Source organism: Leptidea sinapis, chromosome 15, assembly GCF_905404315.1.
Source record: "Leptidea sinapis chromosome 15, ilLepSina1.1, whole genome shotgun sequence".
Lineage (NCBI taxonomy): Eukaryota > Metazoa > Arthropoda > Insecta > Lepidoptera > Pieridae > Leptidea > Leptidea sinapis.
The window spans coordinates 11,948,075-11,974,947 of NC_066279.1; the positions used below are offsets into that span (position 1 = coordinate 11,948,075).

At 37.2% G+C, this 26,873-nt stretch overlaps 1 protein-coding gene across 1 annotated transcript in view; it reads left to right on the plus strand.

Annotated features, from left to right (window-relative positions):
• LOC126968304 (histidine decarboxylase) overlaps nucleotides 1–26,625 on the plus strand; it is a 44,422-nt gene extending 17,797 nt beyond the window's left edge. Inside the window, exons 4-18 of the mRNA XM_050813221.1 lie at nucleotides 575–688; nucleotides 1,358–1,480; nucleotides 1,701–1,869; nucleotides 2,329–2,438; nucleotides 4,683–4,822; nucleotides 6,769–6,858; nucleotides 7,843–7,913; nucleotides 9,026–9,045; nucleotides 14,962–15,060; nucleotides 16,855–16,933; nucleotides 18,203–18,367; nucleotides 19,926–20,033; nucleotides 21,680–21,850; nucleotides 22,528–22,668; nucleotides 23,709–26,625. Of these exons, the coding sequence (XP_050669178.1) occupies nucleotides 575–688; nucleotides 1,358–1,480; nucleotides 1,701–1,869; nucleotides 2,329–2,438; nucleotides 4,683–4,822; nucleotides 6,769–6,858; nucleotides 7,843–7,913; nucleotides 9,026–9,045; nucleotides 14,962–15,060; nucleotides 16,855–16,933; nucleotides 18,203–18,367; nucleotides 19,926–20,033; nucleotides 21,680–21,850; nucleotides 22,528–22,668; nucleotides 23,709–24,250 (2,142 nt within the window). The 3' untranslated portion in view covers nucleotides 24,251–26,625. The remainder of the gene's footprint in view (nucleotides 1–574; nucleotides 689–1,357; nucleotides 1,481–1,700; nucleotides 1,870–2,328; nucleotides 2,439–4,682; nucleotides 4,823–6,768; nucleotides 6,859–7,842; nucleotides 7,914–9,025; nucleotides 9,046–14,961; nucleotides 15,061–16,854; nucleotides 16,934–18,202; nucleotides 18,368–19,925; nucleotides 20,034–21,679; nucleotides 21,851–22,527; nucleotides 22,669–23,708) is intronic.
• Nucleotides 26,626–26,873: the final 248 nt, after the last annotated feature.

The following is a 26,873-nucleotide window of genomic DNA, read 5'->3' on the forward strand; positions in this document are numbered from 1 at the left end:
CTAAACGTAAACAATATTATCATAATTATATTATAAATCTTAAGTTTTGTCAAAAAATAACCGCACCACAAAACAAAACAAAAAATATAGTTTATCAAAAAGCTTTAAATTGACTAACCGCCTGTATCATAACTGTGTGTGTGTGTGTCAAAATCAATTTTAAACCTTATAAATAGCCAGTATTTCAGGTAAACTCTGTTTTGTAAGTAAGCAACATAATAATGTGTAATTAATCGAAATAATAATATAATTTCATTCAAACCGTACATTTTTTTATATTTGTTTTAATTAAAAAAAGGTTTCCTTTTGTTTGTTTTTAGTTTATTTTATACAAAAGTTTAGGTCTTTTATTTATCGATTGCAGCAGTACGAAGTCGGCGGTGTCAGCTTGTGCTAAATAAATATACTTCTATTCTATTGCTTAGAAAATGGTTTCTGAGTTTCACATCTGGTTAGCGTTTTCCGATAGCTCAATTTTTTATTCAAATTAATAATAATAAAAGAAATCGTCATATATATATGAAATGTTTGTGGTCCATTGAACGATTGTTATTGTTTTTATTTTTTTGTACAGATAGTGCATTGGCAGAGTCCGCATATGCATGCGTACTTCCCTGCATTGACTTCGTACCCTTCCATCATGGGAGAAATGATATCCAGTGCACTTAACGTCCTATGCTTTACTTGGGTGAGTAATATAGTTCAAACAAAATTTAATATGTACTAAAATTTATGGATGATGTGGTTATCGAACCCGCGCCTGCCGCCCCCGTCCCAGTACGTAGTTCTTGATATGTGTGTTCATCTTTTTGGTTGTGGCTCCATCTACAGTATCTATAGTTGGTAGCCCTCTCAACCTCAATAATTGTATATAAGGAAACTGACTTGAGATGTAGCTTTTTTTTGGTACACAAACAAAATTTGAATAAAAGAAGTTAAAAAAGTGTTACTTCTTAAGAAGTGAGGAATGTCACTTTAAAATAACAAACCGAGTAAATTACAAAAAAAATATGTTGGTTTGTTCGTATACAATGTACAACCCCATACCGTTTATATTCTAATTGTGATGAAATAATAGATTTGGTTACACAAAACAATAGATTTTTATTTCCTTTTCTGTCTTGCTGTATCCGATAGAGATGTTCTTCTTTTACGCAGGCTTTGTTTATATATAAGCTAGTATATTGTAGACTTACAATGTTTAACCCCATTTTTATAATAATTTGTCTGATTTGAAGTCTTAATGGAACAAAAACAACAGTGTGACAATTTTTCCGTATTATGTTATCGTAAGCATATCGGTAAGTTTCAGAAAAAACTGGAAAAAGGTTTGTTGATAACTTTATCTGATATACAGGCTTCGTCTCCCGCTGGAACCGAGTTGGAGACCATTGCTATGAACTGGCTGGGTAAGCTGCTGGGTCTGCCTGAATGTTTCCTGAACGAGAAGAATGACAGCTGCGGAGGAGGAGTCATTCAGGTTTCCTTTTTATTATCCAATCGAAATTGAAATATTTCAGAGACTACCATCAGGTTATTTAATTTATAAATTTCATTTCAATGAAATTATACAAAAAATAAGTCCTCTGAGTTTTTTGCGCCTTTTATTTTTCAGGTCTGAGGAATAAATTCTTGAATGGGTATTAGGTATTATAAGTGAGTTCATATCCCATTTTGAATAAAAACATTTGAATTTGTAGACCACAGCAAGTGAAGCAACTCTCGTGAGTCTTCTGGCAGCTAGAACGCGGGCCCTGATGGAGCTGTCTAAGCGGAACCCCGAAGTGCAGTCTTCTGAACTACTGGGTCATCTGATCTGCTACTGCTCGGATCAAGCGCATTCCTCGGTGGAGAAGGCTGGACTAATTGGTATAGACTTTTCTTCTAAAGCTAGAGTTTTTGAATTTGTTTGAACATAAAAATCTGCTATCTAGGCATATTGTTTGTGGATTCTCATTAATAATTCCACCCTTTTTTACCTTTTTTGTACGTTGATGATTCCTGGAATTCGTCCGCTCATTCCGCTCGGGATTCTTGAAAAATCCAAAATTTATTAGTGGCACTACAATTGCGTTCGTCTCCTTCAGACATAAGGTATTAAGTCTCGTTTGCCCAGTAACTTTACTAGCTACGGTGCCCTTTAGACCGAAACACAATAATACTTACACATTACTGCTTCACAGCAGAATTAAGCACCGTTGTGGTACCCATTATCTAACCGCCATTTTGTGGAAAGGAGATCCCCACTGTTAAAAACGTCAAAACTGCTAAAAAAGTGATTGGTGAGTGATCGATAAACTGAATAATTATGTTATTTTATTTTATCAGCATTAGTCCGGATGCGGTATATTGAAAGCGATGGAAACCAGAGTATGCGAGGGGCTGCGTTGGAAGAAGCCATACTCGCTGACAAGGCAAAAGGCCTTGTGCCGTTTTGGGTGAGTTTCAACTGATCTTACTCTCAATTAATATGCATCCTCAGCTATGCTTAGTTGAACATTCTGAATGATGATTTCATTAATTTGACGTGGTATATAAATTTTTTCAATAAAAATATAAATATTATTTAACATAAAACGAAGTTCCGAGCTTTCTACACGTTTTATATTAGCTTGACTTGTATCTATCTGAATATCTAAGTGATCGAACAGTACAATATTGTGTAGTTTATTTAAAAGAGCGCAAAAAAAGAATTCTGGGAAAGTTTCTTGCACCGCTACTTCTCTCTCAGACCGCTATTTGTTTCCGAAGTGCTAGTAGTATCTAGTATATTAGAAATGACATCAAAAATAATTCTTAAGGAAACAATGCTGAGAAAATAAATGCCTTTTATGCCTTATATAATAAACAAATAAATAACTTTACATAAAATCAAACGCAAAGACGTAACATGAAATACAAGAGAATTAATAAGCATAAAATATTAAAACTCCATTTTATAATAACAAGCTAATTAAGCCTTTGTTTTCTCGGTTCCCGAGGGGTAAGTCAGTAAGTAAGTCTGGAAGATTACTTGGTTGCACTGGGACCAATTTGTTTGAGACATTCAAGCTGACAACCACTAAGCTTAGATTGGCCACCAGATGGCACTGTAGAAGCATTACTTAATTCTTTGCTAATGAACTTGATAAAGTTGAGTCTTTGCTGAGCGAAATTAAATGAAATATTTATTAATGCATCATAAAATGTAATGCATTTTCACAATATATTTACAGTTATATAGGCTTTGCCTATTTGTATATCGATGTTCATGAAAATTTGCATACGAGTCAATGACTGAAGATAAGATAATTTTATTATTGGTTTAGCCTTTTCTACTACCTACGTAATACAGGCTTCTTAAGGAAATATCGCTACAAACATACAAAACTTTTAGTGTGCCCCAGCACACTAAAAGTTTTGCACTTCTAGCTAATCGGAACGATTTGAATTTCGATTGTTATATTTTGTGAAACATTTCATCCTTCTTAGTAATAAAAAAAAGTATTGGCGGGAAAACATTTGTCAATTGTATTTTATCACACATCAAAGATCTACGTACGCAACGAAAATGGAATTAAGTCGAAAAGTTTAATTTATTTTTAGAGCGATCATTTTTTATGATTTTAAAAGTTCTCTCTCTCCGCTTGTTTTTGGGAGAGAGGCACCTTGCTTGAGCACTGTGAGGCGATGGTTTGCTGAATTTCGAGTTTCTTTACATGACGAATTTCGTAAAGGGTGGCCGTCAACTGCCGTCAACAAAAATAATGTGGCCACTGTTAAGCGCTTATTGAAGAAAACCCGCGGATTACCTATGAGACAATCGAGGGCTATCGGGGATTGCTATGAGTCAAATTCAGAAAATTGCAATTAAATTTACAAAGCACAACTGAAAGTCTTAAACGTGAAGTGAGTGTTGATATAATTTATAGGGCAAAAGCAATAACAAAATTCTGTCAAAATTCAGCTGTCTACTAATGCTGTTTATTGGCCGTTTTAAATGACCTATCTATCCTTAGTTTAACTTACTAGACGTAGACGTATCCTTTTACGCTTAGTTAAACTAAGGGTAGATAGGTTATTGTAAACGGCCATATGGGCGGTACAGACACAGACACATTATATTCAGTTTTAAAATCACGGAACGAAATTTTCATCACACCTCTCATTATGAAGCTATTAAACTTGATGCGATAGTGAAGATTGCCTCTATCGTCGCGACTCATAACTACATTCCATGCCTGTTTCCACTGTAAGATAATCACAAAAGTATTAAGATAACCAGCACTCTATTACCTTGTTTACAAAATTACCTTGCTCACTGAGTTACAGGTCCCGGGTTCGAATCTCGGTCGAATCGCTTCAAGCCGTAAATATATGTATATATTGAAAGTTGAACAATACATACAAAGATTTGCGAACCATACTTCACTCGAACGATTGGCTCAGTTGGAAGAGAGCTCGGAGGGAACACGAGAGGCTGCGGGTTCGAGCCCCGCATTGTCAAATTTAATTTATTGCTACTGTAACCAATTTTGCATGACAAGTCGTAAACAGTCAGCTTCGCTAGGAATTAGTATAACTATAGCACATATGGACAAAATCAAAATTGGTCACCAATTGCCGGACTGTTAAGTCATCTATACGCTTGTATATTGTAAGTCTATAGATAAAACAGAAGGTTTCATTGAAACATTTTTCAGGTGTGCGCAACACTCGGCACAACAGGTTCAGTTGCGTTCGATAATCTGAGGGAGATAGGTGAAGTGTGTGAGAAGCACTCAGCCTGGCTTCATGTGGATGCAGCCTACGCTGGCAGTGCCTTCGTGTGCCCAGAATTTCGGTAAGAACTTGAAGAATGAGTACCTTGGAATCAAATTCCGGCTGCAGTTTTCCCGAACTGACACGACTTTAGGACCTTCAAGATTTGAGCATTATCATGATTATTATATCGGCCGGAAGACGTCCACTGCTGGAAAAAGGCTTCACCCAAAGATATCGGTCCTGCTCTGCCCTCATCCAACGTATTCCGGCGATCAAGACCAGATCATCGGTCCATCTTGTGGGGGGTCTACCAACACTGCGTCTTACGGTACGTGGTCGCCATTCGACAACTTTACTGCCCCAACGGCCTTCTGTCCGTCGAACTATGTGCACTGCCTACTGCCACTTCAGTTTCGCAAACATTCGCGATTGATTTAATACTTAATAATAATTAACAGATACATTAATATATAACATTAAATAAAGCCTTGTTACCAAATAAACACTCACTTATTACTGAGGAGCTTTGTTACATTTTTTGCTATTTTTTTTCTCGGAAACGCTAACGATATAACTTTATCTTTTGAGCATAGTTGGCATTTGATCTACCTAAAATAAAAAAAATGCCTTTAAAAATACATTATTTAATCAAGTAGTTAATATATTTTACAAAGAATGATATAATATTATATTTTGATATTATTATTCATCAGAAAATAAACACTTAAACTTTTTACAGGTGGGGTCATTATCAGGCTCTTGATTTTCTCCTTTATGCTTATTTATTGATGAAAGTGTAAAATGTTCCCGGAATTCCGCCATTTTATTTGACTGATTATTATTTTCAATTTATATTCTATTTATTAGCACCATATTCATTAATACCATTCGCACATTTTAAAATATCCACTCATTAAATAAAATAATTGATAATAAGAAATTGAAGGTTATATTAGCACATATTAATATGACGTTGTTATTGAATATTAACAAATATGGCTGTATGGGCTCGAACCCTTTGCCTATCCTAATAATGGACGAAGAAACCAAAAACAAACTAACGAATGTCGCAAATGTCAAAAAAGTTCTGATAACTTATATATATTTTTTTATGATAATAAGGGACGAGACGAGCAGGACGTTCAGCAGATGGTAATTGATACGCCCTGCCCATTAAAATGCAGTGCCGCTCAGGATTCTTGAAAAATTCAAAAATTCTGAGCGGCACTACAATTGCGCTCGTCACCTTGAGACATAAGATGTTAAGTCTCATTTGCCCAGTTATTTCCCTAGCTACGGCGCCCTTCAGACCGAAATAGAAATTACACCTCTTGCTGCTAGACAACCCATGAAATCAGGCTAGGTTTATTACTTTTATGTGCGTGACAAGCTACGTCTTACACTCGTGATTTGTATGTCACTTTGTGTAACTTTGCGTGCATTGCTCAAAATAGAGGTCAACTATCAACCTCAAATTTTTCACTAGCCCAGTAATTTCACTAGCTACGGCGCCCTTCAGACCGAAGCACAGTAATGCTTACACATTACTGCTTCACGGCAGAAATAGGCGCCGTTGTGGTACCCATAATCTAGCCGGCATCCTGTGCAAAGGAGCCTCCCACTTGTAAATTATAATATATTTTTTATTACCAAAGTAGTAATAAATAAGCAAATTTATACCCTTGGAGATTTTCAAAAATTATAACGGCTTAAAAAATTGTTTCATTTGACTAAGTTAACCCCATTTCACGCCAAAAAATGAATATATATAGCTTACCTTTAAAGACAATTACTCAAGTGCGAGCCCCTAGATAAAGTTATCCATTCACCTTGTTTTTCACCGTCTTCAAAAAAGCTATTCCAAAACAATATTATAATATGCACCAAAAAGTAAAAAAATAATGCGTACCTATTCTTCTACAACTTAATAATCAATATAATGTAGTTATAATTTTTGTTATTTTCACAGAAGATGTTTTCATCTACACTTCTTCTCACTGTGGAGTTATTTAATTAATGTTTCAGTCATTGGTTGGATGGTGTGGAACTTGCGGACTCCTTTGCGTTCAATCCATCCAAATGGTTGATGATCAACTTTGACTGTACTGCTATGTGGTAAGTAAATCAAAAACTAAATAGATTTTCAGGGACATTTGTGACTATTTTGCGACCGACAGTAAAGAATAATCCAAAAATAATTCAAATTTTTATTCAAAATAGGATTTAAAAGTCACTTATTGTACTTTAAATAATACCATCAATTTGGAAAGGTATGCCTCAGACCTGAGAAGATCATTTCAAGGCACAAGAAACTCAGTGGGCCTCTTTCAAAATAAATAACATTACAATAAAATTTATCTACATTAAATAACCTGAGGACGGTCGCTCCATTCTCAATCTGTGCTAGTGTTAAAAGACATTTATATTTCCCACCTTTACCTCATAAAGGTTTATTTTACAGTTAGTAAATTTAACAAAATAGGACTGACTAACTCGATCGAATAGTAGTCATAGCAAGTTCCTGTTCGTCATATCAAGAATTTATTGAGAGGCAACAGTTGTTAATTTCTTTATTTTTTCTCCAAATGTTTCTCAAGGACTTAAGTTAAAAATATAACGAAATGAAGCACAAATATTAATATCGATGATCAAATTTTAATAACGATTTAGTAAAATTCTCTGTGAATTCTTATTTTAGTTTCGATAAACTCGTTCTGTTGTTTCTGTTGTTCTGTGGCGCTATTATTATATACTAGTACTGCCATTAGTACTATTATAGGCTGCTGTTAGTACTGCCAGAAAAATAAATACCTTTTTTACTTAACCCAGATTCTTTCAATATTTTTTCATCATTATAATAATAATCAGCATCACACTTCATGTAAAGGTGTTGTGTTAACAGAAAAATATATTTATTATTTTTTAATTTAAATTATTAATAATAATACCCTAGTGTTACTTGTTTTGCATAACGTAACAAAGCGACGATGTGACGTCATCGACGTCAGGTCCATAGATAATATAATGACGTCTTTCTATAGTTTTAATTATTTAAAAAGTATTTGAATTTTAAAATAATCATTTTATTAAAATTTTCAGGGTTAAGGATAGCACAGCATTACATAGGACTTTCAACGTAAATCCAATCTACTTACGCCATGAAAACTCAGGTAAGAATTATTTATATGCAATGACTTTTAATTTTTTATTGTTGAATCAATTTCAAAATCCTTATTAACCAATAAACTAAGTTTTGTATCAGTGAAGGTAGATCCTAGTAGTATGTTATCATGGTTTTATGTATTGTTTTGTGGGTACTTAGGCCTATTAAAATCATGTAAGACAGAATGGATTCGGTACAGAGTAAACAAACAAATAAGAGAATTTATTTGGTATAGAGTAAACAAACGTTATTATGTATGTATTCTGAGGTTGGAATTATAACAGAAATTTATCTTAATAATATCGGTAAAATAACACAACATATTTGTATATCCGTTTTACTAGTTTGCAGTTAAAAATATCTAAATTTCGAAATATGAATTGATTTTAAAGGCTTAAAACGCTTGTAATTTTAACTGTATTTCACATTGCGCAGAAGTTATATTTTTATTATTATTTTAATTAGTTAACCCGAGGTTTCGAAATCTTTCCAGAGCACTTTTTCAGGGGAACCCGTACACTCGTTTTATTATTTAAATGTGTAACACTCGCGTTAATCAAAGAAAATACTCTGATTTAAGACATTGAAAACTTGGGTTTAATAACCACAAAATTAAACCCAAGAGACATGTATTCTAAAATAAAGCGAGTAATTTGCAAATTAAATTTAATTAGGAGTTGGGCGTCATAAATAGAGCACAGCAACACTTTAAGCCTCCTTCACACATTCTAGCGCTCTACAAAGTGTAGGTCCGGCCACATATGGAGTATTGCTGTCATCTATGGTCTAGCGCACCCCAGTATCAGCTCAAACAATTTGACCGCATGCAACGCAGAGCTGTTCGAATTATCGGGGACCCAGTGCTCTGTGAATGGCTCGATCTCTTGCGTTGCGTAGGGACGTCGCTTCATTGTGTCTTCTACCCTATGACGGAGGAGTGTTCTGAAGAGCTGTTTCACCTTATTCCTGCCGACGAATTCCACCATCTCACGACACGACAGTACGACATGGGTACCTTTCTAAAAGATCAGCTACTCTCATGTGATTCCTCTGCTGTTGCAAGATAGTGAGGTGATGAGCACTTTACATTGCTAAATATATTTTTTTTATTTGTTGCAGGAAAAGCTATTGATTACATGGTAAGTAAAATAAAACTTATTCAGTAAAATACATCTACAACCAAAAATGTCGACATCAATTTTCCAGCGGTTTTCACGAAGCTTTAGGAATTGAATGGTTGATGTGTAGACAAGAGTTACATATGAATATTTTTTCTTTTTTAAGAGGCACATAATATAATAATACGATTTTAAATTTTTTTTAATTCAATATTATGTATTATATAGAATATATTAGTTTTGAAAATGGCATGGAATGAGATCTCTGGTTCCGTAGAAATAGTAGATATTGCTCTTAGAAAAAAATAGAGTATATATTTATATATCTATCACATTCCTTCAAATCACTTTAAACTTAGGTTAAGGCTTAAAGATATTTATTTCTCATTAAAAACATAATATTGTCACTTATATGAGAACATAATAGAGAAGAGAATAATGAAAAAATGAGGTAATAATTTATCCGCAGTTCTTTACATGTTCAGTTCATACATCTACAGTTAGCACTTATTCTTCTTCACAAAATTTATAATTACACACTTTTACAGGTCACTGTCACATAACAAAATATTTCAGACATGTTTTTCATAAAAACTTTGAAATAATATAGTCTGATAACTCAGCGTATAACTGATATAGCTACACATGTTTTCTTTTAAAAAAAAACTGGACTAATACCAGTCGGACTTCCCTACTGCGAGTTCCGTACATATAATTATAAAAAAGAGAAAGGATTTTTTCGTTCTCTGTCATAAATCGAAAACCAAACATCGTAAAAATTATCAAAAATCTGTTAAGCTTGTGCTAATTAAGCCCATTCACACGATACCCCACATGATACGGCTAACTCAATTCAAAATTTATACCGCCGTTCTTGCATAAAGGTTTTTTTTATTTTATTATAAATGTATAGTTTTCAGACATTTCCCTATACTTATATCATAGTTCTAGGTCAACAGAAAATATTTATTTCATACGAAATGCCCGCAATACGTCATCTCGACCCGCTCTCTCACTATGAGACGTTTAGCTAATAGTATATTACGCACCTAGGGAGAAAAAAGTAGGTCATTCTCACACGCGAATATTGGCGGGAGACAATATCCTACTAATCCCACGTGGTCATACGATTTTTTTTCCCACCTGGATGAAAAGCTCGCTTTTAGTCCATAGTATGAGGGATAAAAGTCGTCTTGCACGGCCACTTTTTTCCCTCGTACCACCCTTAAAGACAGCTTTTCATCGAAGTGGGAAAAAAACTAGTTAATATATCAGAAACTGTGCGTAATATCCGAAATATATTTTTTATTTTCATTTCTTTAATTTGGTTTAAAATAAAAATCTGATGCTTTTCCTAATTGTCGATCTTGAAGTATAATTTTTACCTTATACTCTTATAATTGCATAGATTGGGTCTCAAAAGGCGAATACGAAAAATAGGCTTAACACGAATGAGACGGGTTTCAACGGCAAATTGACATTCGAAGATGACCTCCATGGGTACAATAAAATATCTTCTAGCTGCGAAGAAACTATTCAGCTGGAGAATCCAGATTCTAAGGAACCACTTGTATGTTTATTTGGATTTAGGTGGTGGGTTTTTGGGACTCTAAACAACAGCATTTGGTGGTGGTTTCTTAAACAAGTTTATAATACTGCATGATTATAAAATATGTTAGTAAATTTTTGCCTTTAAATGTTTATTGTATGTTGAAATATGCAAAATACTATATAATGTTCATAAAAAATAAATAAAAAATTGGCACTTGCAGAGACTGCCGATTGAAGAGAAAACTTAGAATTTTTTAATTAATTTTTATTAATTTATGTTTAAATAAAATTGAATAATTAATTTCATTTTTTTAAACTTATTTTCGATAATATTTTAATCAGACAAAAAATCAATTTCAACAATGTACATTAAATGCACATTGAAATTTTCACTAAAACCACTCAATCTCACTTTTAAGTTAAACAGCACTAATGTTGCACAATACGTCAGCTGTATAACTGACTGATATACCAAGTATGTATTTACATCCTCTTTGCAGTTACACTGTTTCTGTTACGCGAAGTTTCAAGTTATTCACTCTCTGATGCTCTAAATTATGTAATAGAACGTCATTGCTCTATATTTTTTTTTTTTTTTATGGAATAGGAGGACAAACGAGCGTACGGGTCACCTGGTGTTAAGTGATCACCGCCGCCCACACTCTCCTGCAACACCAGAGGAATCACAAGAGCGTTGCCGGCCTTTAAGGAAGGTGTACGCGCTTTTCTTGAAGGTACCCATGTCGTATCGTCCCGGAAACACCGCACAAGGAAGCTCATTCCACAGCTTCGTGGTACGAGGAAGAAAGCTCCTTGAAAACCGCACTGTGGAGGACCGCCACACATCCAGATGGTGGGGATGATATCGTAACTTGTGGCGTGTCGTGCGAAGGTGAAATTCGGCGGCAGGAATTAGGTTGAACAGCTCTTCGGAACACTCCCCGTGATAAATGCGGTAGAAGACACACAATGAAGCGACGTCTCTACGCAACGCCAAATGATCCAGCCGTTCACAGAGTACTGGGTCCCCGACAATTCGAGCTGCTCTGCGTTGCACGCGGTCAAATGGATCGAGCTGATACTGGGGTGCGCCAGACCAGAGATGACAGCAATACTCCATGTGAGGCCGGACCTGCGCTTTGTAGAGCGCTAGAATGTGGGCCGGCTTGAAGTATTGCCGTGCTCTATTTATGACGCCCAGTTTCTTTGAAGCCAGTTTGGCTTTGCCCTCCAGATGGCCACGGAATTGGCAATTGCTCGATATTTCGAGACCCAGTATCCCGATACTAGGCGAGGCTTTAAGGGAAGTGTTCTCGAAGAGCGGTGATACGGCAAATGGGGTTTTTTTAGTGGTAAACGCGCAAACTTGAGTCTTCTGGGGGTTAAATTGGACAAGGTTCAACTTACCCCATTCCGCGACCTTCTCGAGAGAGGACTCGATAGAAGACACAAGTTTCACCCGGCACTGGTCGACGTTTTCCCGAGAGAGACCTGCATGGCCCGTGTATACGGCATCACCAGTGCTGTCGTCTGCATAGCAATGCATGTTGGCGGTGTCCAACATATCATTGATATGCAGAAGAAACAGCGTGGGAGATAGCACACAGCCTTGGGGCACTCCAGCGTTCACGGGCTTGGGATTCGAGCAATAACCGTCGATAACGACCTGTATGCTGCGCCCAGTGAGGAAGCTGGAGGTCCACTTGCATAAGCTCTCGGGAAGCCCAAATGATAGATGTTTTGCGAGGAGCGCCTTGTGCCATACACGATCAAAGGCCTTCGCTATATCCAGACCAACTGCCAGGCCTTCCCCCTTGCTTTCAATAGCCGCCGCCCATCTGTGTGTTAGGTATACCAGAAGATCGCCAGTCGACCGACCATGGCGAAAGCCGTACTGCCGGTCGTTGATCAACTGGTGACCCTCAAGGTATACCAAGAGCTGGCGGTTAATTATGCTCTCCATAATTTTGGAGAGTAGGGAGGTAATAGCAATAGGCCTGTAGTTTGCCGGATCCGAACTGTCTTCTTTTTTTGGGATCGGATGGACAAGGGCTGACTTCCATGAATCAGGGACTACGCCTTTTGAATAAGAGTGCCGGAATAAACACGTTAGCACCGGCGTCAACTCAGGGGCACACGTTCTAAGCACGATTGGAGAAATGCCATCCGGCCCGCTCGACTTCCTGACGTCCAACGAAAACAGAGCTCGCCTAACAGTTTTCTGTCGGAACTGTACTTCAGGCATGGAGCTCTGACACCGCGGGATGGTCGGCGGTGTTTTTCCGTTGTCGTCAAGAGTCGAGTTGGAGGAAAAAAGAGTGCACAGGAGATCGGCTTTCTCTTTTGCCGTATGGGCCAGGGTGTCATTCCTCATGTGCAACGGCGGCATGGACGGCTGGTTGAAGTTACCAAGAGCAGCTTTCGACAACGACCAGAACTTGCGTGTTCCGGTCGGGTAACTGGAAAGCTGCTTGCCAATTTTGACGACGTGCTTCGATTTCGCACGGGTGATTTGCCGCTTAAAAAATCTGGAGGCACGGTTATATTTCCTCTTCAGAACTTTGCAGTTCGGATCCTTTGAGCCCAGCGCCGCAACCCAAGTTCGATACGCCTGTTTTTTGCAGTCAGATGCTGCTTTAACTGACGCATCGAACCAGGGCTGTGATCTGCCACCGATCGGTACTACAGAGCTTGGTATAAAAATATCCATGCCCTGCAGTATCACATCGGCTACTGCAACGGCGCAGGCACTAGGATCATCTGAAAGGAAACAAACCCTGCCCCAAGGGTAGGATGCAAAAAAGGAACGCATCCTATCCCAATCTGCTGACTTGTAGTGCCAAACGCGGCGGGTCGCTGGTGGTCTGCGACGTTGGCGTCGGATAGGCACTACACTGCTGACCAGGCAATGGTCGGACGTTCCGAGAGGGTCGTCGACAGAGACCTGGTAACCATCGGGATGTGTAGTCAGCAGTAGATCTAATAAGGACGGCATTTGGCTATCCACATCCGGGAGCCGCGTCGGCGACTCAACCAATTGGGACAGACCATACGCCAATGCAAAATTATGCACAGATCGCCCTGCGTAGTCTGTGGTACGTGATCCAAGCCATTCGGCATTGTGCCCGTTGAAATCACCCAAGACTACGATTTCAGCGGAGGGGATCTGAGCAAGCACGTCATCAAATGCCGCTTGAACGCAGCCCATGAGGTGATCCGTTTCTGCGTTACCACTATGGGACCTGTAGACACACGCATAGATGCGGACGCGGTCCTCTAAATCTACGCGGAGCCAGAGAGTAGACAGGCCCCTACCCTCAAAATTGCCGAGACGGCGACAGCAGACATCCTCCCTAACGTACACACATACCCCGGCATGAGGCATGAAATTATGCTCAATTTTGTACCCGGGGTACGTTAAATATGACGTATCGCTAGGTCGAGATATCTGCGTCTCCGTAAGGAAACACAAGGCCGGCTGCGCCGTCTCAAGGTGGTGGTGGACGGCGTTTAAGTTGGAGTGAATTCCCCGGATGTTACAAAAGTCCACATTAAGCGTGGAGCGGGGTGCCGTGGTGTTGCTGCCCTGTTTGTCCTGTGACATACGTGGTACTGTGCCCTCCCCAGAATACGAGGGGCAGCCCGAGCGCGAATGCTCGGGGAGGGATTCTCCGGCTCTACAAGAGCCGGTACCCTCCTGGGGTAATTTATTTTTTAGGACCGCTCTCATATTTTGTTAGGGGGGGGGGGGGGGGGGGAAAGGACGGGGGGAATGGCCTCCGGTCCTCGACACTAACCTATGCGAAACATAGCGGCACTAGGCCGCTACTTCACGCCGGTATTCTGTGCGAGTGTGGTAAGTAACCCGGACGAGTCTGGCCCGATTGTGCTGACGTCATAAGGCAGCAGCGTGACTCTCCCACTTTCAAAAAGCCCGTAGTCGCCTCTTACGACACCCTTGGACCTGGGACTACCCTATTCTTTTTACGTCCCGAGGCAGCACAGGGCAATATATCTATATATATATTTAGGTCATTGTAAAACAAAAAAAATGACTGACAAACCACAAGGAGACTAAAAAAGGTGACAAAATGCTAGATAATATTGGGCGTCCCTTTGTATTCACACTGATCCATGTTTGAGATTTCTCAGACTAGTCTAAACTCAAGAAACGGCAAAGTCTATATATTTTTTAAAGGTTTTAATGAATTAATAATAATAATAATAATAAATCGTTTATTTTCAGGCATTTCACCCATAGATCCACAAACAATTAAATCTAAATTGAATTAAAGTTTTTCTTTCTGTTATATTATGGTCTTAAAGTACATGGTTTAATAAAAAAAAGAACATGATATATTTTCGTTAATATATTTTTACTTCCAGCATTGGCAAATACCACTGAGCCGTCGTTTCCGAGCTTTGAAGCTCTGGTTCGTCTTGAGAAATTATGGAGTTGTCGGTATTCAGAAGCACATTCGTGAGGTAAGCTCAAGTATTCTTGGGAGAGATGTTAAGTTAAAGAGTAAAGCTTAATACATAGAAAAAGTGCTGAACTTTAGATGCAAATATCCACATTTATCACGGAGAGTATTCTGAAGAGCTATTTGATCTGATTCCTGCCACTGAATTCCTTTTCACCGTTAAGCTACAAATTAGGATAGCATCCCCACCATCTGGATATGTAACGTTCACAGTGCGGTTTTTAAGGAAATTTTAATGAGCTTCATTTTGCGTTGCTTCCATGGCCCATACAACATTCATGGGTACCTTCAAAAAAGCACGAACACCTTTCCGAAAGGCCGGCAACACTCCTGTGATTCCTCTGGTGTTGCAAGAAAAAGTGGGCGGCGGTGATCACTTAACATGAGGTGACACGTACGCCCGTACACGTACGTTTGTCCTCTCTTCCAAAAAAAAAGAAATAAGAAGGTTATAAAAGTGCTAATTTCTTGCGAGACATCTGTCAACTATATACAGGTTGGACCAAAAGTCCGTTTGTAATTGGAATGATGATTAAAAAAAAACTAATTACAGTAGATCAAATTGTCTATTGTTTTCGATAGTAAACAAAAGGGGAATTTATTTCTTGAAAATCGCATCATCCATAGCAATCTTTCATTATTCTGGCATTGCTGCAATCTAGAGCGGAAATTTTCGATAACAGCTTTACATTTTACGCTTTGTTTTGGATTTCTGTGTAAATACGATCCTTTAATTCGTCAAGAGTTACTGGGTTGGTTGGCTGGAATGCAGGGGTTTTTGATCACCATGACATAGTGTCACTCCAGTAACGAAATTTTTGTCTATTAACATGCCCATTTACGTGGAAGTGTGCCTCGTTGAGAAAAAAATGTTTGTAAAACTGGTGAATCGCTCTACCATTTCGTTCGCAAACTGCAACCTAGTGGCATGGTCCTGAGGCCTTAACTCCTGCACCATTTGGATTTTATAGGAATGTAGACTTAAATCTTTCTTGAGAATGCGGTTTAATACATCATTATCTTTGCACGTTAAGGACAGCAGACCGCTTTCGAGTTGAAAGTCCAGGTTGGTCGCGGACAGACGATTTTACTCGCTCCACTTTTTCGGGGTCCATCGACGTTCTAGGCCGGCCAGATCGAGGTAAATCCATTATTGAACCCATCTTCTCAAACTTGAGCACCCATTTTTTAATTAACACACGTTGACTACCGCTGAACGACGCCATGGTACTAAATTCCCATTGGCCGTTCTTGCAATGCGTAACCCTTCCACCCCCTTCCGCCGCCGCTGCTAGACGCGGCAACCAATCCAAATGTTAATGGACTTTTGGACCATCCTGTATATATACTTTATATTGCTAGGCAGGCTTGCGACGTTTCGGATATTGACATGTGGAGCAAGTGTGCAAAATGACGTTTTTGAAATAAATTGAGAATCATATAGTGAAATTTGATCGCCTTATTTTATTACATAAGAAGGGGCAAAGGGCTACGAGGTTCACTTGATAGGAAGAGGTGAAACAAGCGTCCGTAGACATAAGGAATAGCAGAGGCCACTTGATGCGTGGTAGGCCTTTAAGGTGGGAGTATGCTTCCATCTTCAGGGTCTAGAAGGAGGGTCTGCGCCAATAGAATGCCAGACGTCACGTCACATGATGTGGGTGGAAATTCGCATGTCGACGTCATGTTCGGTCGTGGAATTCGGCTGCAGGTATCAACATAAACAGCTCTACTTCTTCTAGAAAAAGTCGTCGAACTGTATATGCAAGTATATTAAAAAAACTTATTTTTTCAGGGTGTACGTCTGGCTCAGAAGTTTGAAGCATTGATCTTGGCAGATCATCGTTTTGAAATTCCTCAACCTTCAAACTTGGGTTTGTTTTTATAATCTAAATACATATTTCGTTTCAATAATACTTGATCGGTTAAGTACCAGTGCAAGTGAATCTCGACCTTATAATCACAGCTTAAGGTCGAGAATGACATGATTAAATGTGACGTAAACAAATTCATCAACTTCAATTTCTTGTTTAATTTTTATTATTTACTACACTCTTCGACATTATTCAAGATATATATTAATCTTATAGACGCGCACTTGATACATTGAACCATTAGTAACTGAGCGATCAGAGTTACAGTGCGAAACCACTGCGGTCATCTGGAGGGCAAAGAAAAATTGGCTTCGAAGAAGCTGGGCGTCATAAATAGAGCACGGCAATATATCAAGCTGGCCCAGATTCTAGCGCTCTACAAGGCACAAGTCCAGCTACATATGGAGTATTGCTGTCATCTCTGGTCTGACGCACCTCAGCGTCAGCTCGAACCATTTCACCGGTTGCAATGCAGAGCTGCTCGAATTATCAGTGACCCAGCGCTATAATACGGCTCGATCCGAGAAGATACTGCTATACATCTATAATCTATAATGTATACTGTATTCAACGCAATAAATAAATTTCACTTCATTTCATTACATAGAAATATTTTTCCTCACACAAAAAGTGTTGCACTTTTCAGTACAAAACGATAGTAGTGTTATACTTTTACTTCGAGTTCTTGGTACAATAAGTAATATGTGAAAGTGTCTGAAGACGAAGGCTTTCAACCAGTGTGTGCTGTCAGTGATGACTTACGGTACGCAGACGTGGTCGCTAACTATGGGTATGATACGAAAGCTCATGCTCCCTCAGAGGTCAATGGAGAGGGCTATATGCTCGAAGTTTTCCTGCGAGATCGTTTCAGAAATGAGGAGATCCGTAGTCCGAGTATATTAGAAATGACATCAAAAAGAATTATAAAGGAATCAGTTTTGAGAAAATAATTGCCTTTTATGCCTTTTAACCCATAGCCCAAATGATTGCGAAACTGAAGTGGCAGTGGGCAGGGCATATAGTTCGACGGACAGATGGCCGATGGGACCGTAAAGGCAGAAGACGCAGTGTTGGTAGGCCCTCCATAAGATGGACCGATGATCTGGTCAAGATCGCTGGAATACGTTGGATGAGGGCGGCGTCGTGAAGATCTTTGGGGTAGGCCTTTGTCTAGCCCTGGACGTCTTCCTGCTGATGATGATAATGATATTGCTATGGGTAGATGGCTATCTGCTCATTCCACCATTTATTGTAATTGTACTCTTGCAGGTATGGTCGCCTTTCGCCTGAAAGGTGCCAACACCCTCACAGAAATGCTCCTCAAGAGGCTGAATGCCCGCGGCAACATCCACGCAGTGCCAGCCTGTTTTAAGGGAGTCTATGTTATCCGCTTCACTGTGACATCACAACGAACTACCAATCAGGACATCATAGGTACTATCTGACATAGCTGCTTTATTTACAACTATCCCGTAATTTCGCCAGCATATTATTTATTTATTCAGTAACCCAACAGCCACTTTTTTATGACAATAATGGACGAGACGAACAGGACGTTCAGCTGATGGTAATTGATACGCCCTGCCCATTACTATAAAGTGCCACTCAGGGTTCTTGAAAAACCCAAAAATTCTGAGCGGCACTACAATTGCGCTCGTCACCTTGAGACATAAGATAATAAGTCTCATTTGCCCAGTAATTTCACTAGCTACGGCGCCCTTCAGACTGAAACACAATAATGCTTACACATTACTGATTCACGGCAGAAATAGGCGCCGTTGTGGTACCCATAATATAGCCGGCATCCTGTGCAAAGGAGCCTCCCACTGGTATAAACCTAAACTTATTGAATAATAGTTTTTTACTTTAATTTTCTATTAAAGCGGGTTTCTTTTAGTTTTTTTTTAAATATTATTATTATATTTGCTTTTTGATTGTCATAAAACAACGGATATTAGCCATACAAAATCTCTAATCCTGAAGATCCTGGTATGAAATATGGGACAGACTTTTTAATTTATTGCTTTGTCATCGGTTCTTTATAAGTGTGCAGAGTTTCAAATTTAAATGATCCGTATAAATCCGTTACCCGCAAACAAACATACATACCAAGTTAGAAAAAAGGTAGACAGCCTATTTAAATTACTGCATTGTTATTGGTCATTCTTACATGTGCAGAGTTTCAAATTAAACTGACTGGAGGAGTTGAAAATCATCTCCACAGCTTCCGTTGCATAGATACATACACACCAAGCTACTAAAGGCGTGTTAATAATCACACGTTCTTAGATCATTCGTATGTCTAGATAGACTGTGACAGCTGTGAAACGTCGAAAAACTGAGGTTGACAGTTAACCCTTATTTTGAGCAATGCACGCACACTAACACAGAGTGACATACAAATCGCGAGTGTAAGACGTAGCTCGTCACGCACACTAAGTAACAAGCCTGGTCTTCTTTTTATGAAATTAAGGGACGAGGCGAGCAGGACGTTCAGCCATTACAATGCAGTGCCGCTCAGGATTCTCGAAAAGCCCAAAAATTCTGAGCGGCACTACAATTGCGCTCGTTACCTTGAGACTTAAGATATTAAGTCTCATTTGCCCAGTAATTTCACTATCTACGGCGCCCTTCAGACCGAAACACAGTAATATTTACACATTACTGCATCACGGCAGAAATAGGCGCGTGGTCTGTTCTTATCGGGTGTTTAGCAGCAAGAGACTCTATCTATACGCATAAATTATCTAAGATCTGGTATTATAGGCGAAGAAGCAATGTCATAAAAATACACGTTTTTTTTTATGGAATAGGAGGACAAACGAGCGTACGGGTCACCTGGTGTTAAGTGATCACCGCCGCCCACATTCTCTTGCAACACCAGAGGAATCACAAGAGCGTTGCCGGCCTTTAACACGTCCCGGGCAATTGTGATGAAAAAATAATGCGTTGTAACAAATTATAATGAAGTACGTCATTATTGTTATTACAGACGATTGCAATGAAATTAAGAAGGTGGCATCTGAGATTTTGATCGACATGTTCGGATCAGAAAACGGCAATATCGTTGTCTCCAAGAAACCAAGGATTACTCTAAAAGGTAACTCATCTATCATCTATAAACTTTTACTTATCAACGGTTAAATGTGAGCTTCATTGGATATTATTATTATTTCTCTTTATTATAATTTTATCTCATTTTCTACATTTATATACATAACATACTTATAAAAAAACAATATTACAAATATATATATAAAAATAGAGTCCCGCCGGCGATAGTTCACGGCAATTCCGCCGGTGGTTAGGGCGACAGGCTGAGGAACTTCCGCACGATGCGTGCCGTTCCCAAAACAGCTGCTTTCTGTGACTAAGCGAGAGCCTCTTGAGATGATGGTCGAGGCTCTTTGCTATAAGACTGTTTACGGAAACGACTATTCGGACAATTATTGTTGAATCAACATCCCACATGTCAGTAACCTCGTGTGCTAGGTCTAGTTCTTATAATTATTATCTTCGTCTATTACATCTCTGTGTCTCAAAATTTCGATCGATGGACAATTCCACGGTCAACTGGAAGTTAAATTTTTCTCTGAAGAGAAAAGCGCTATGTATAGTATAGCTCAATCTCTGGTCTCTCTCAAAACATTTGACAGCGCGTAACCATTTGAGCTGCTCGAAAAGGCCAGTGTATGCATATTACTTATATTTTGGTCAAATATTTTTTTTAATCTTTATTATTATTGATTACTGCTGACCCAGCAAACGTTGTATTGCCGATATTAAAATCGCGATGCAAAAGCAACTGTTGATCGTAGATGGGTGTAAATTTGAAGCTGTATGTATTTTTGTATGCTGACTCATAATCAAACAAATAAAAAAAAATAAAAAAAATGATGGGGGTTTCGAAGGAGTTTAACTATAAACACCGCGACATGAGAATTTTATATGTTAGATATCTTGAAAAGTTTTTTCTTATTAAATTTCTGATTAATTATAAATATTTATTATACAAAAATGCAATAAATACACGCGAAATACGAAAAATCGACACGCAATGCTATTGGTTGAAGCGTAGTGTGACGTCAAAGTCCATTGTAAACACAATTTCTGATATGGTGGCTAGATTTTTGGTGATTAGCGATATATTAAATTTTATCTTGGTTACCCTATTCTAGCGGGTTTTGGTGATACTATGCTATGTTTGATCGTTTGATCGTATGCTTCAGACCTGAAAAGAACGAGCGCAAGAAATGAGGGCTTCTGTTCTTTTCATAAAAATATGGGTATAATGTAATATCGTACAATAAAACTTATTATTTAATAGCCCGAGGGTGGTCGGTCCATTCCCAATCTGTGGTATCATTAAGAAAGTCATTTATGTTTGCTAAACACACTAATACGTTTTTTAATAATTCTTTTGAACTTTGTAATACATTTGTTTTGAACATTTTCTGGGATCTTGTTGTTAAAGCGTATACATCGCCCTACCAACGACTTAGCCGAGTAGCGGGCATTACTAGTTTATGTCTGTTCCTGGTATTAACATTATGGTTGTGACAGTTTCTAGCAAATTCACTTATGCGCCTATGTACATACATAAAATTATCAAGAATATATAGATAAGCAACAGTTAAGATGCAGCTAAGCTAAGATGGTATTGATATCGGCAGCGTTGCCCCATAGCAATATACCATCATACTATGAAAATAACTAAAGTAAACTAATTTCAATAAAAATTTTCAGATACTCGCGAACTAAACGCAACTTTTGGTACCAGTCTACTTCTTGCAAATAGCCCAATGAGTCCTAAGATTGTGAATGGAACACACGCAGCTATATGTGATTATGAGCAAGTCTTATCCTCGTGTGCCCAGACATTCGCTCAACTAAAAATGGAACCGAAAGACAGTCCGGGTAAGCTTAAGTTTTAGGAACTGCAATTCAATAGAAGAATCTGATAATCTTGTATGTCATGGTATTAATAATAGTAATTGTGTATCATTTTTGGGAATTGTATACAATGACGAGCCAAATTAGGATTTACCTTAATGTTGGTCAGACAAAAGTGTTTTAAAATAAATATTTGCTAAACTACAGTTTACAGTATATACAGTCTTCATTGTTATAATTTTTCTTGTTTAGATAATGAAGATTACACTTCATTATCTTCTTTTTGATCTACATTTCTAATTCCTCTGTAAAGCTCAAATAATTATTTCCCAGATAGTATAAAGTTTAATTAATTATTATATGGAGACTGGACTGCACATTTTTGCAACTTTTGCAGAATCACCTTCCATGTATCGACTTCAAATGTTTTTTTTCTTGCATGATTGATGATTTTGAATTTAAACATTTATTTTAGATCATCATCAATAGATGTAGTACCTTCTTGAATAGAAAATCAGAAATTAATCGATTTCTATTTTGGAATGAATATTATGATATAAGTTTGAAAATAATAAAAATACTCCATACATTTTCTGCCGAGTAATGTAATTTCCTATAATGTATGCTTCATCAATTTCTTATTATACTTCTATAAAATTTTATATGATACCGTTAATATTACAACTCTCTCATCTCTATAGAAATGAGAAGGCGTATCCGTGGCATCCGCATGTGTGGGAAGAAGTTCTCGCTTGACTCTTACATGGATATGGTTCAGGGTTTGATGGTAGAACAGCCGCTTCCGCTTTGTTCAGAAGAAGAAAGAGAAGACGCTTCTAATGGTGGGTGGTGGTTGCTTAGGAAACTTGCTTAGCTTCTAGCTATTTTTTGATTATACATTATTTTCTCTGCCTTCTATCACGTCTATAGTTTTTGTTAATACATTTCTTTGTCTATCATTATATCTGTAAAATTGTATATGGTTTTGCTAATTTTCATCTAGTGTGTTATTTGTTTATCATGTACGTCATCATTATCATAGACTTTTAAAATTTAGATTCATTATTTAATTTTTTTCATAATTTGTTTTACCTTGCTTTATTTTAGGACCAAAAGGTGAACAGATTACAGCAAATTATTAAGGTAATTGAATATTGATTAATGGTGCTGGAGGGTGATTATTTATCAAATATTTTCACTTCAATTTAAGTTATTTGAAAAGTGAACTTTTTATATAAGACTTGTTATTAAGCGAGTGGTCACCTAATGGTTAGTAATCCGTAGCAGCCCTGCTTTCTTACAATACTCGTGCTAAAGTGTTCATTTTGAAGTCATATATTATAGTGTACCTGTTCGTTGTGTAGAGACGCGACACTATAGTGCATCTTCTACTGCAACTCTCACTCTTCCGCATTCAACCTAACTGTGGAACCAAATCCCTTTCGTGGTGATTTATTTATTTCCATTGGAACTAGCATCAGAATTAGATACGAAAACAAGAAATCTAAAAGCAAAATACAAAATAATCTACATCTCCCTGAAGTTACCTACACAATAGATAGATTATAGAAAAAAATATTTTTAATGCATTTCTGATTAACATTTAACTTTGGGAATGTAACGGATGTGTTTTTTTATAAAATAAAGAGGATAAATATTAGCCATTACAGCTAGCACGGGGTTCAATATCAACAATATATTTCTCAATCGCTCATATAAGTATCATAACAGCTACACTATAGTTAATTTGAATTTTTGTTTGTGAGTATAACGAGAATTACTGTTTAAATCAATCTTTTTATTACAAACTTAATCTTTTATATCAAAACATTTCTTTAAAATGAATTTATGTTACCTATTAAATAAGAATGTTTATCTTTAGGATCAAGTCCCGGCGAAAAACCATACATCGCATCCTCTCCTGTAAAAATAATTGGTACAACAAAACAAATTAATAATGCTGAATCAAATCAACCTGAAATACCCGCAACATCAAAGCAGTTCCGTAGCAGATCAATCGATGCTGCTCTTTCAGAACTAACATTTGAAGATGCTAAAGTGATAATAGATATGCAAAAGCACGAAATAATCATTACACCAACTGAAAATAAATCACTCCTTGATGAGAAAATATATTTCAATGCTGTTGATGAGAAATTGAAAATTGGTACATCCGATGATTTTGGAAATGTTCAAGATGTTCAAGCAGGTAATGATGGAATGGATGAAAATGATACTAAATTAATTATCAAAGCACCAGGTAATTATATTCAGAAGCTAATTCAGCAATTTAGCGAAGGAAATATGGAAGGCGAGGTATTAAAGCAAGGATCTGATAGAGTTGTTGCAGCACAAAGTATTAGGGATAAAGCTGATGCTATCTGTAGGAAATGCCTGCATTATAAAGGTAAATTCGCTAAGTAAATTCATGAGTCTAATGCACTGACTATTATATTATCCGACAGGCTATCCAAAAAAAAAATGGGACAGCTATTTTTGTGCTTAATTGAACTGGGGCGCGTGTACAATGAAACTATAATGACATTAAATTATGGTTCTTTACATCCAAATACAAACACTCACATCAGTTACGACAATCAATAGGAATTTATCGCAGTTTACCGGTGGTGATAGCCTTTCCATAATAATACAGGTCAGTGTTCTGATGTGATTTTTTTCTTAAGTGTCAACTCAGATTAGGCGATTGTTTCTTCCTAGAGCTTCAACCAATCTATTACAAAAGATTTCATTGAGATCGGTCAAATACTTTAGGAGTTATTAGGGAACATACAAACATACATTCTCTTTTATATATATATATAGATTATGATGGTGTATGTAATATTTTGACATTATAGAACTGATTAATTAACTCTTTATGATAATGGTAGTTTTCATTATTAATAATAGAGTCGAATTAATTAATCATGTTCGGCCTTACAAATAAACTTGGCATAAAGTTATACCAGAGAAAAAACCAAGAATATTCAAAATGTTGACTATATCGCTGTCAATACAATGATAATTCTGAAGTTTGCCGAATGTCAAGCAGTCTTTCTCAGTTAAAATTTTATTGGTAAGGCCGTTATTGTTTATGTGAGTTGACACATTCCAGAAGTCATGTAAAATGCATAATCCGTTTTAACTAAATAATGTAATAAATTGTATCTGCATAAAAAAAAATATTTAATCATGATGTTATGAATGTTATATAATATGTTTAATTTGTTTATAGGAAAGATATAATAACTTTACTAAAGTTAGAAATTTATTTGTAGATAAGATGTTTATACTTAATGCCTGAATTATTTAATTTAATATAATTTGCCGTTATATTGTAAATGGGAATCTTAATTGTTATGGCTGCGAACTACTTTGCAAATAATATTATTTACTGGTTCAAATTGGTTTACTTGAAAAGATCTGGTATAAACTATACTATTAATAAGAACATCACGACATTTTCAATTATTGTCCTAAAATTACCAGATTAGGGTTGAGATCGTTATTTGCCACGTATACTTGTCTACCAAGCAACAGGTTGTCGATTATATTGCCGTTGTGAACATATTTCTACACGTATAGTTTTGTATATTTTTTTTAATTATAAACGGCATTTGGGCAATTGCCTCCCTTGATGTAAGCCCCACCATGGGCATCCGCAATAGTAGATATCAAAAGGTTGAGGTTGGGTTTTTAATAAATTCCTACAGGCCAATGGCATGCCGATTCTCTAATTAGTATGACTAACCTTTTGAAACTACTCAGTGCTCGATGTAAAAATTAGAATTCTTTTGGCTTCTAATATGATAAGGACAGTATTGATCTCCTACTATGATTACGCTGACGTGGCTGACTGGTGGTGACTTACGGAACGCAGACGTGGTTGCTAACTGTGGGCCTTATGAGGAAGCTCAGAGTTTCCCTGCGATATAGTCCAGATGGTTGCGAAAATGTAGTGGCAGTGGACAGGGCTCAGGACATAGCTCGACGGAGAGATGGCCGTTGGGGCAGTAAAGTTCTCGAATGGCGGCCACGTACCGGAAGACTTAGTGTTGGTAGGCCCCCCACAAGATGGACCGACGCGGACGATCTTGTCAAGTTCGCCGGAATAGGTTGGATGAGGGCATCGCCGACCAGGACCGATCGTCGTAGAGATCATTGGGGGAGGACTTTGTCCAGCAGTGGCGGCTGATGATGATATGATGATGGTTTCAGAAAAACTGAGCAAGAGCGAGAAGACCATGCGTGTTATACCCCTTTGTAATTTCTTAAACACTTTTCGAAAAGAAACATTTTTAAAGTTGCCTCATAGCCATTTTGAAATTTTCCGTCAATGGTTTATGTTTGAAAAAGCCACGTTAGAAATCTTGAAAAACGTTGTAGCCTGTCAAAAACTTGTGCATGGATTCGTAACGAAGTAGTTTAAAGCAATTTAAGTCTTAAAACTTTAATTTTAACTTTATTTTAAGCACAACATAAATATTGTGTATTACTTGCATTCAGGCTATATTTAAATTAAGAAAAAAAAACTTATTTTTGTTATGTTAAATAGGAGTGTTATGTTATTTTAACTATTTTTGATAAATTTTAATTAAAAATAACAGTTATTTCGGTAGAGGATTTTATCAATTAGGCTAATAAACGTATAACTATAAACTATTTGTAGTGTATAATTAGAACTGCTGTGCAAAACCAATAATTAAAAAAAAATGTTAAGCAAATATATATTATTGCTGTATATCTTTATCGTAGTGTGTAGGATGAAAATGTTAAAAAAATATATACATTATTCGGCACTACATATGTTTTATTTATTCCTCTATAATTTTTATAATGCTGATGATAATCCTGAACTTCTACTATAGGTGATAACAATTATAAAAAATGGTAAGTCTTAGGACTTAACATCTTATGTATCAAGGCTGTAATTACTAGCTAAGACACCCTTATAACCGATAAGAGATTATTCTATTAACAATTACAATAGATGTAAAGTCTTAGGACTTATCATATTTTGAATAAAGGTTTTAGTAAGCAGGACAGT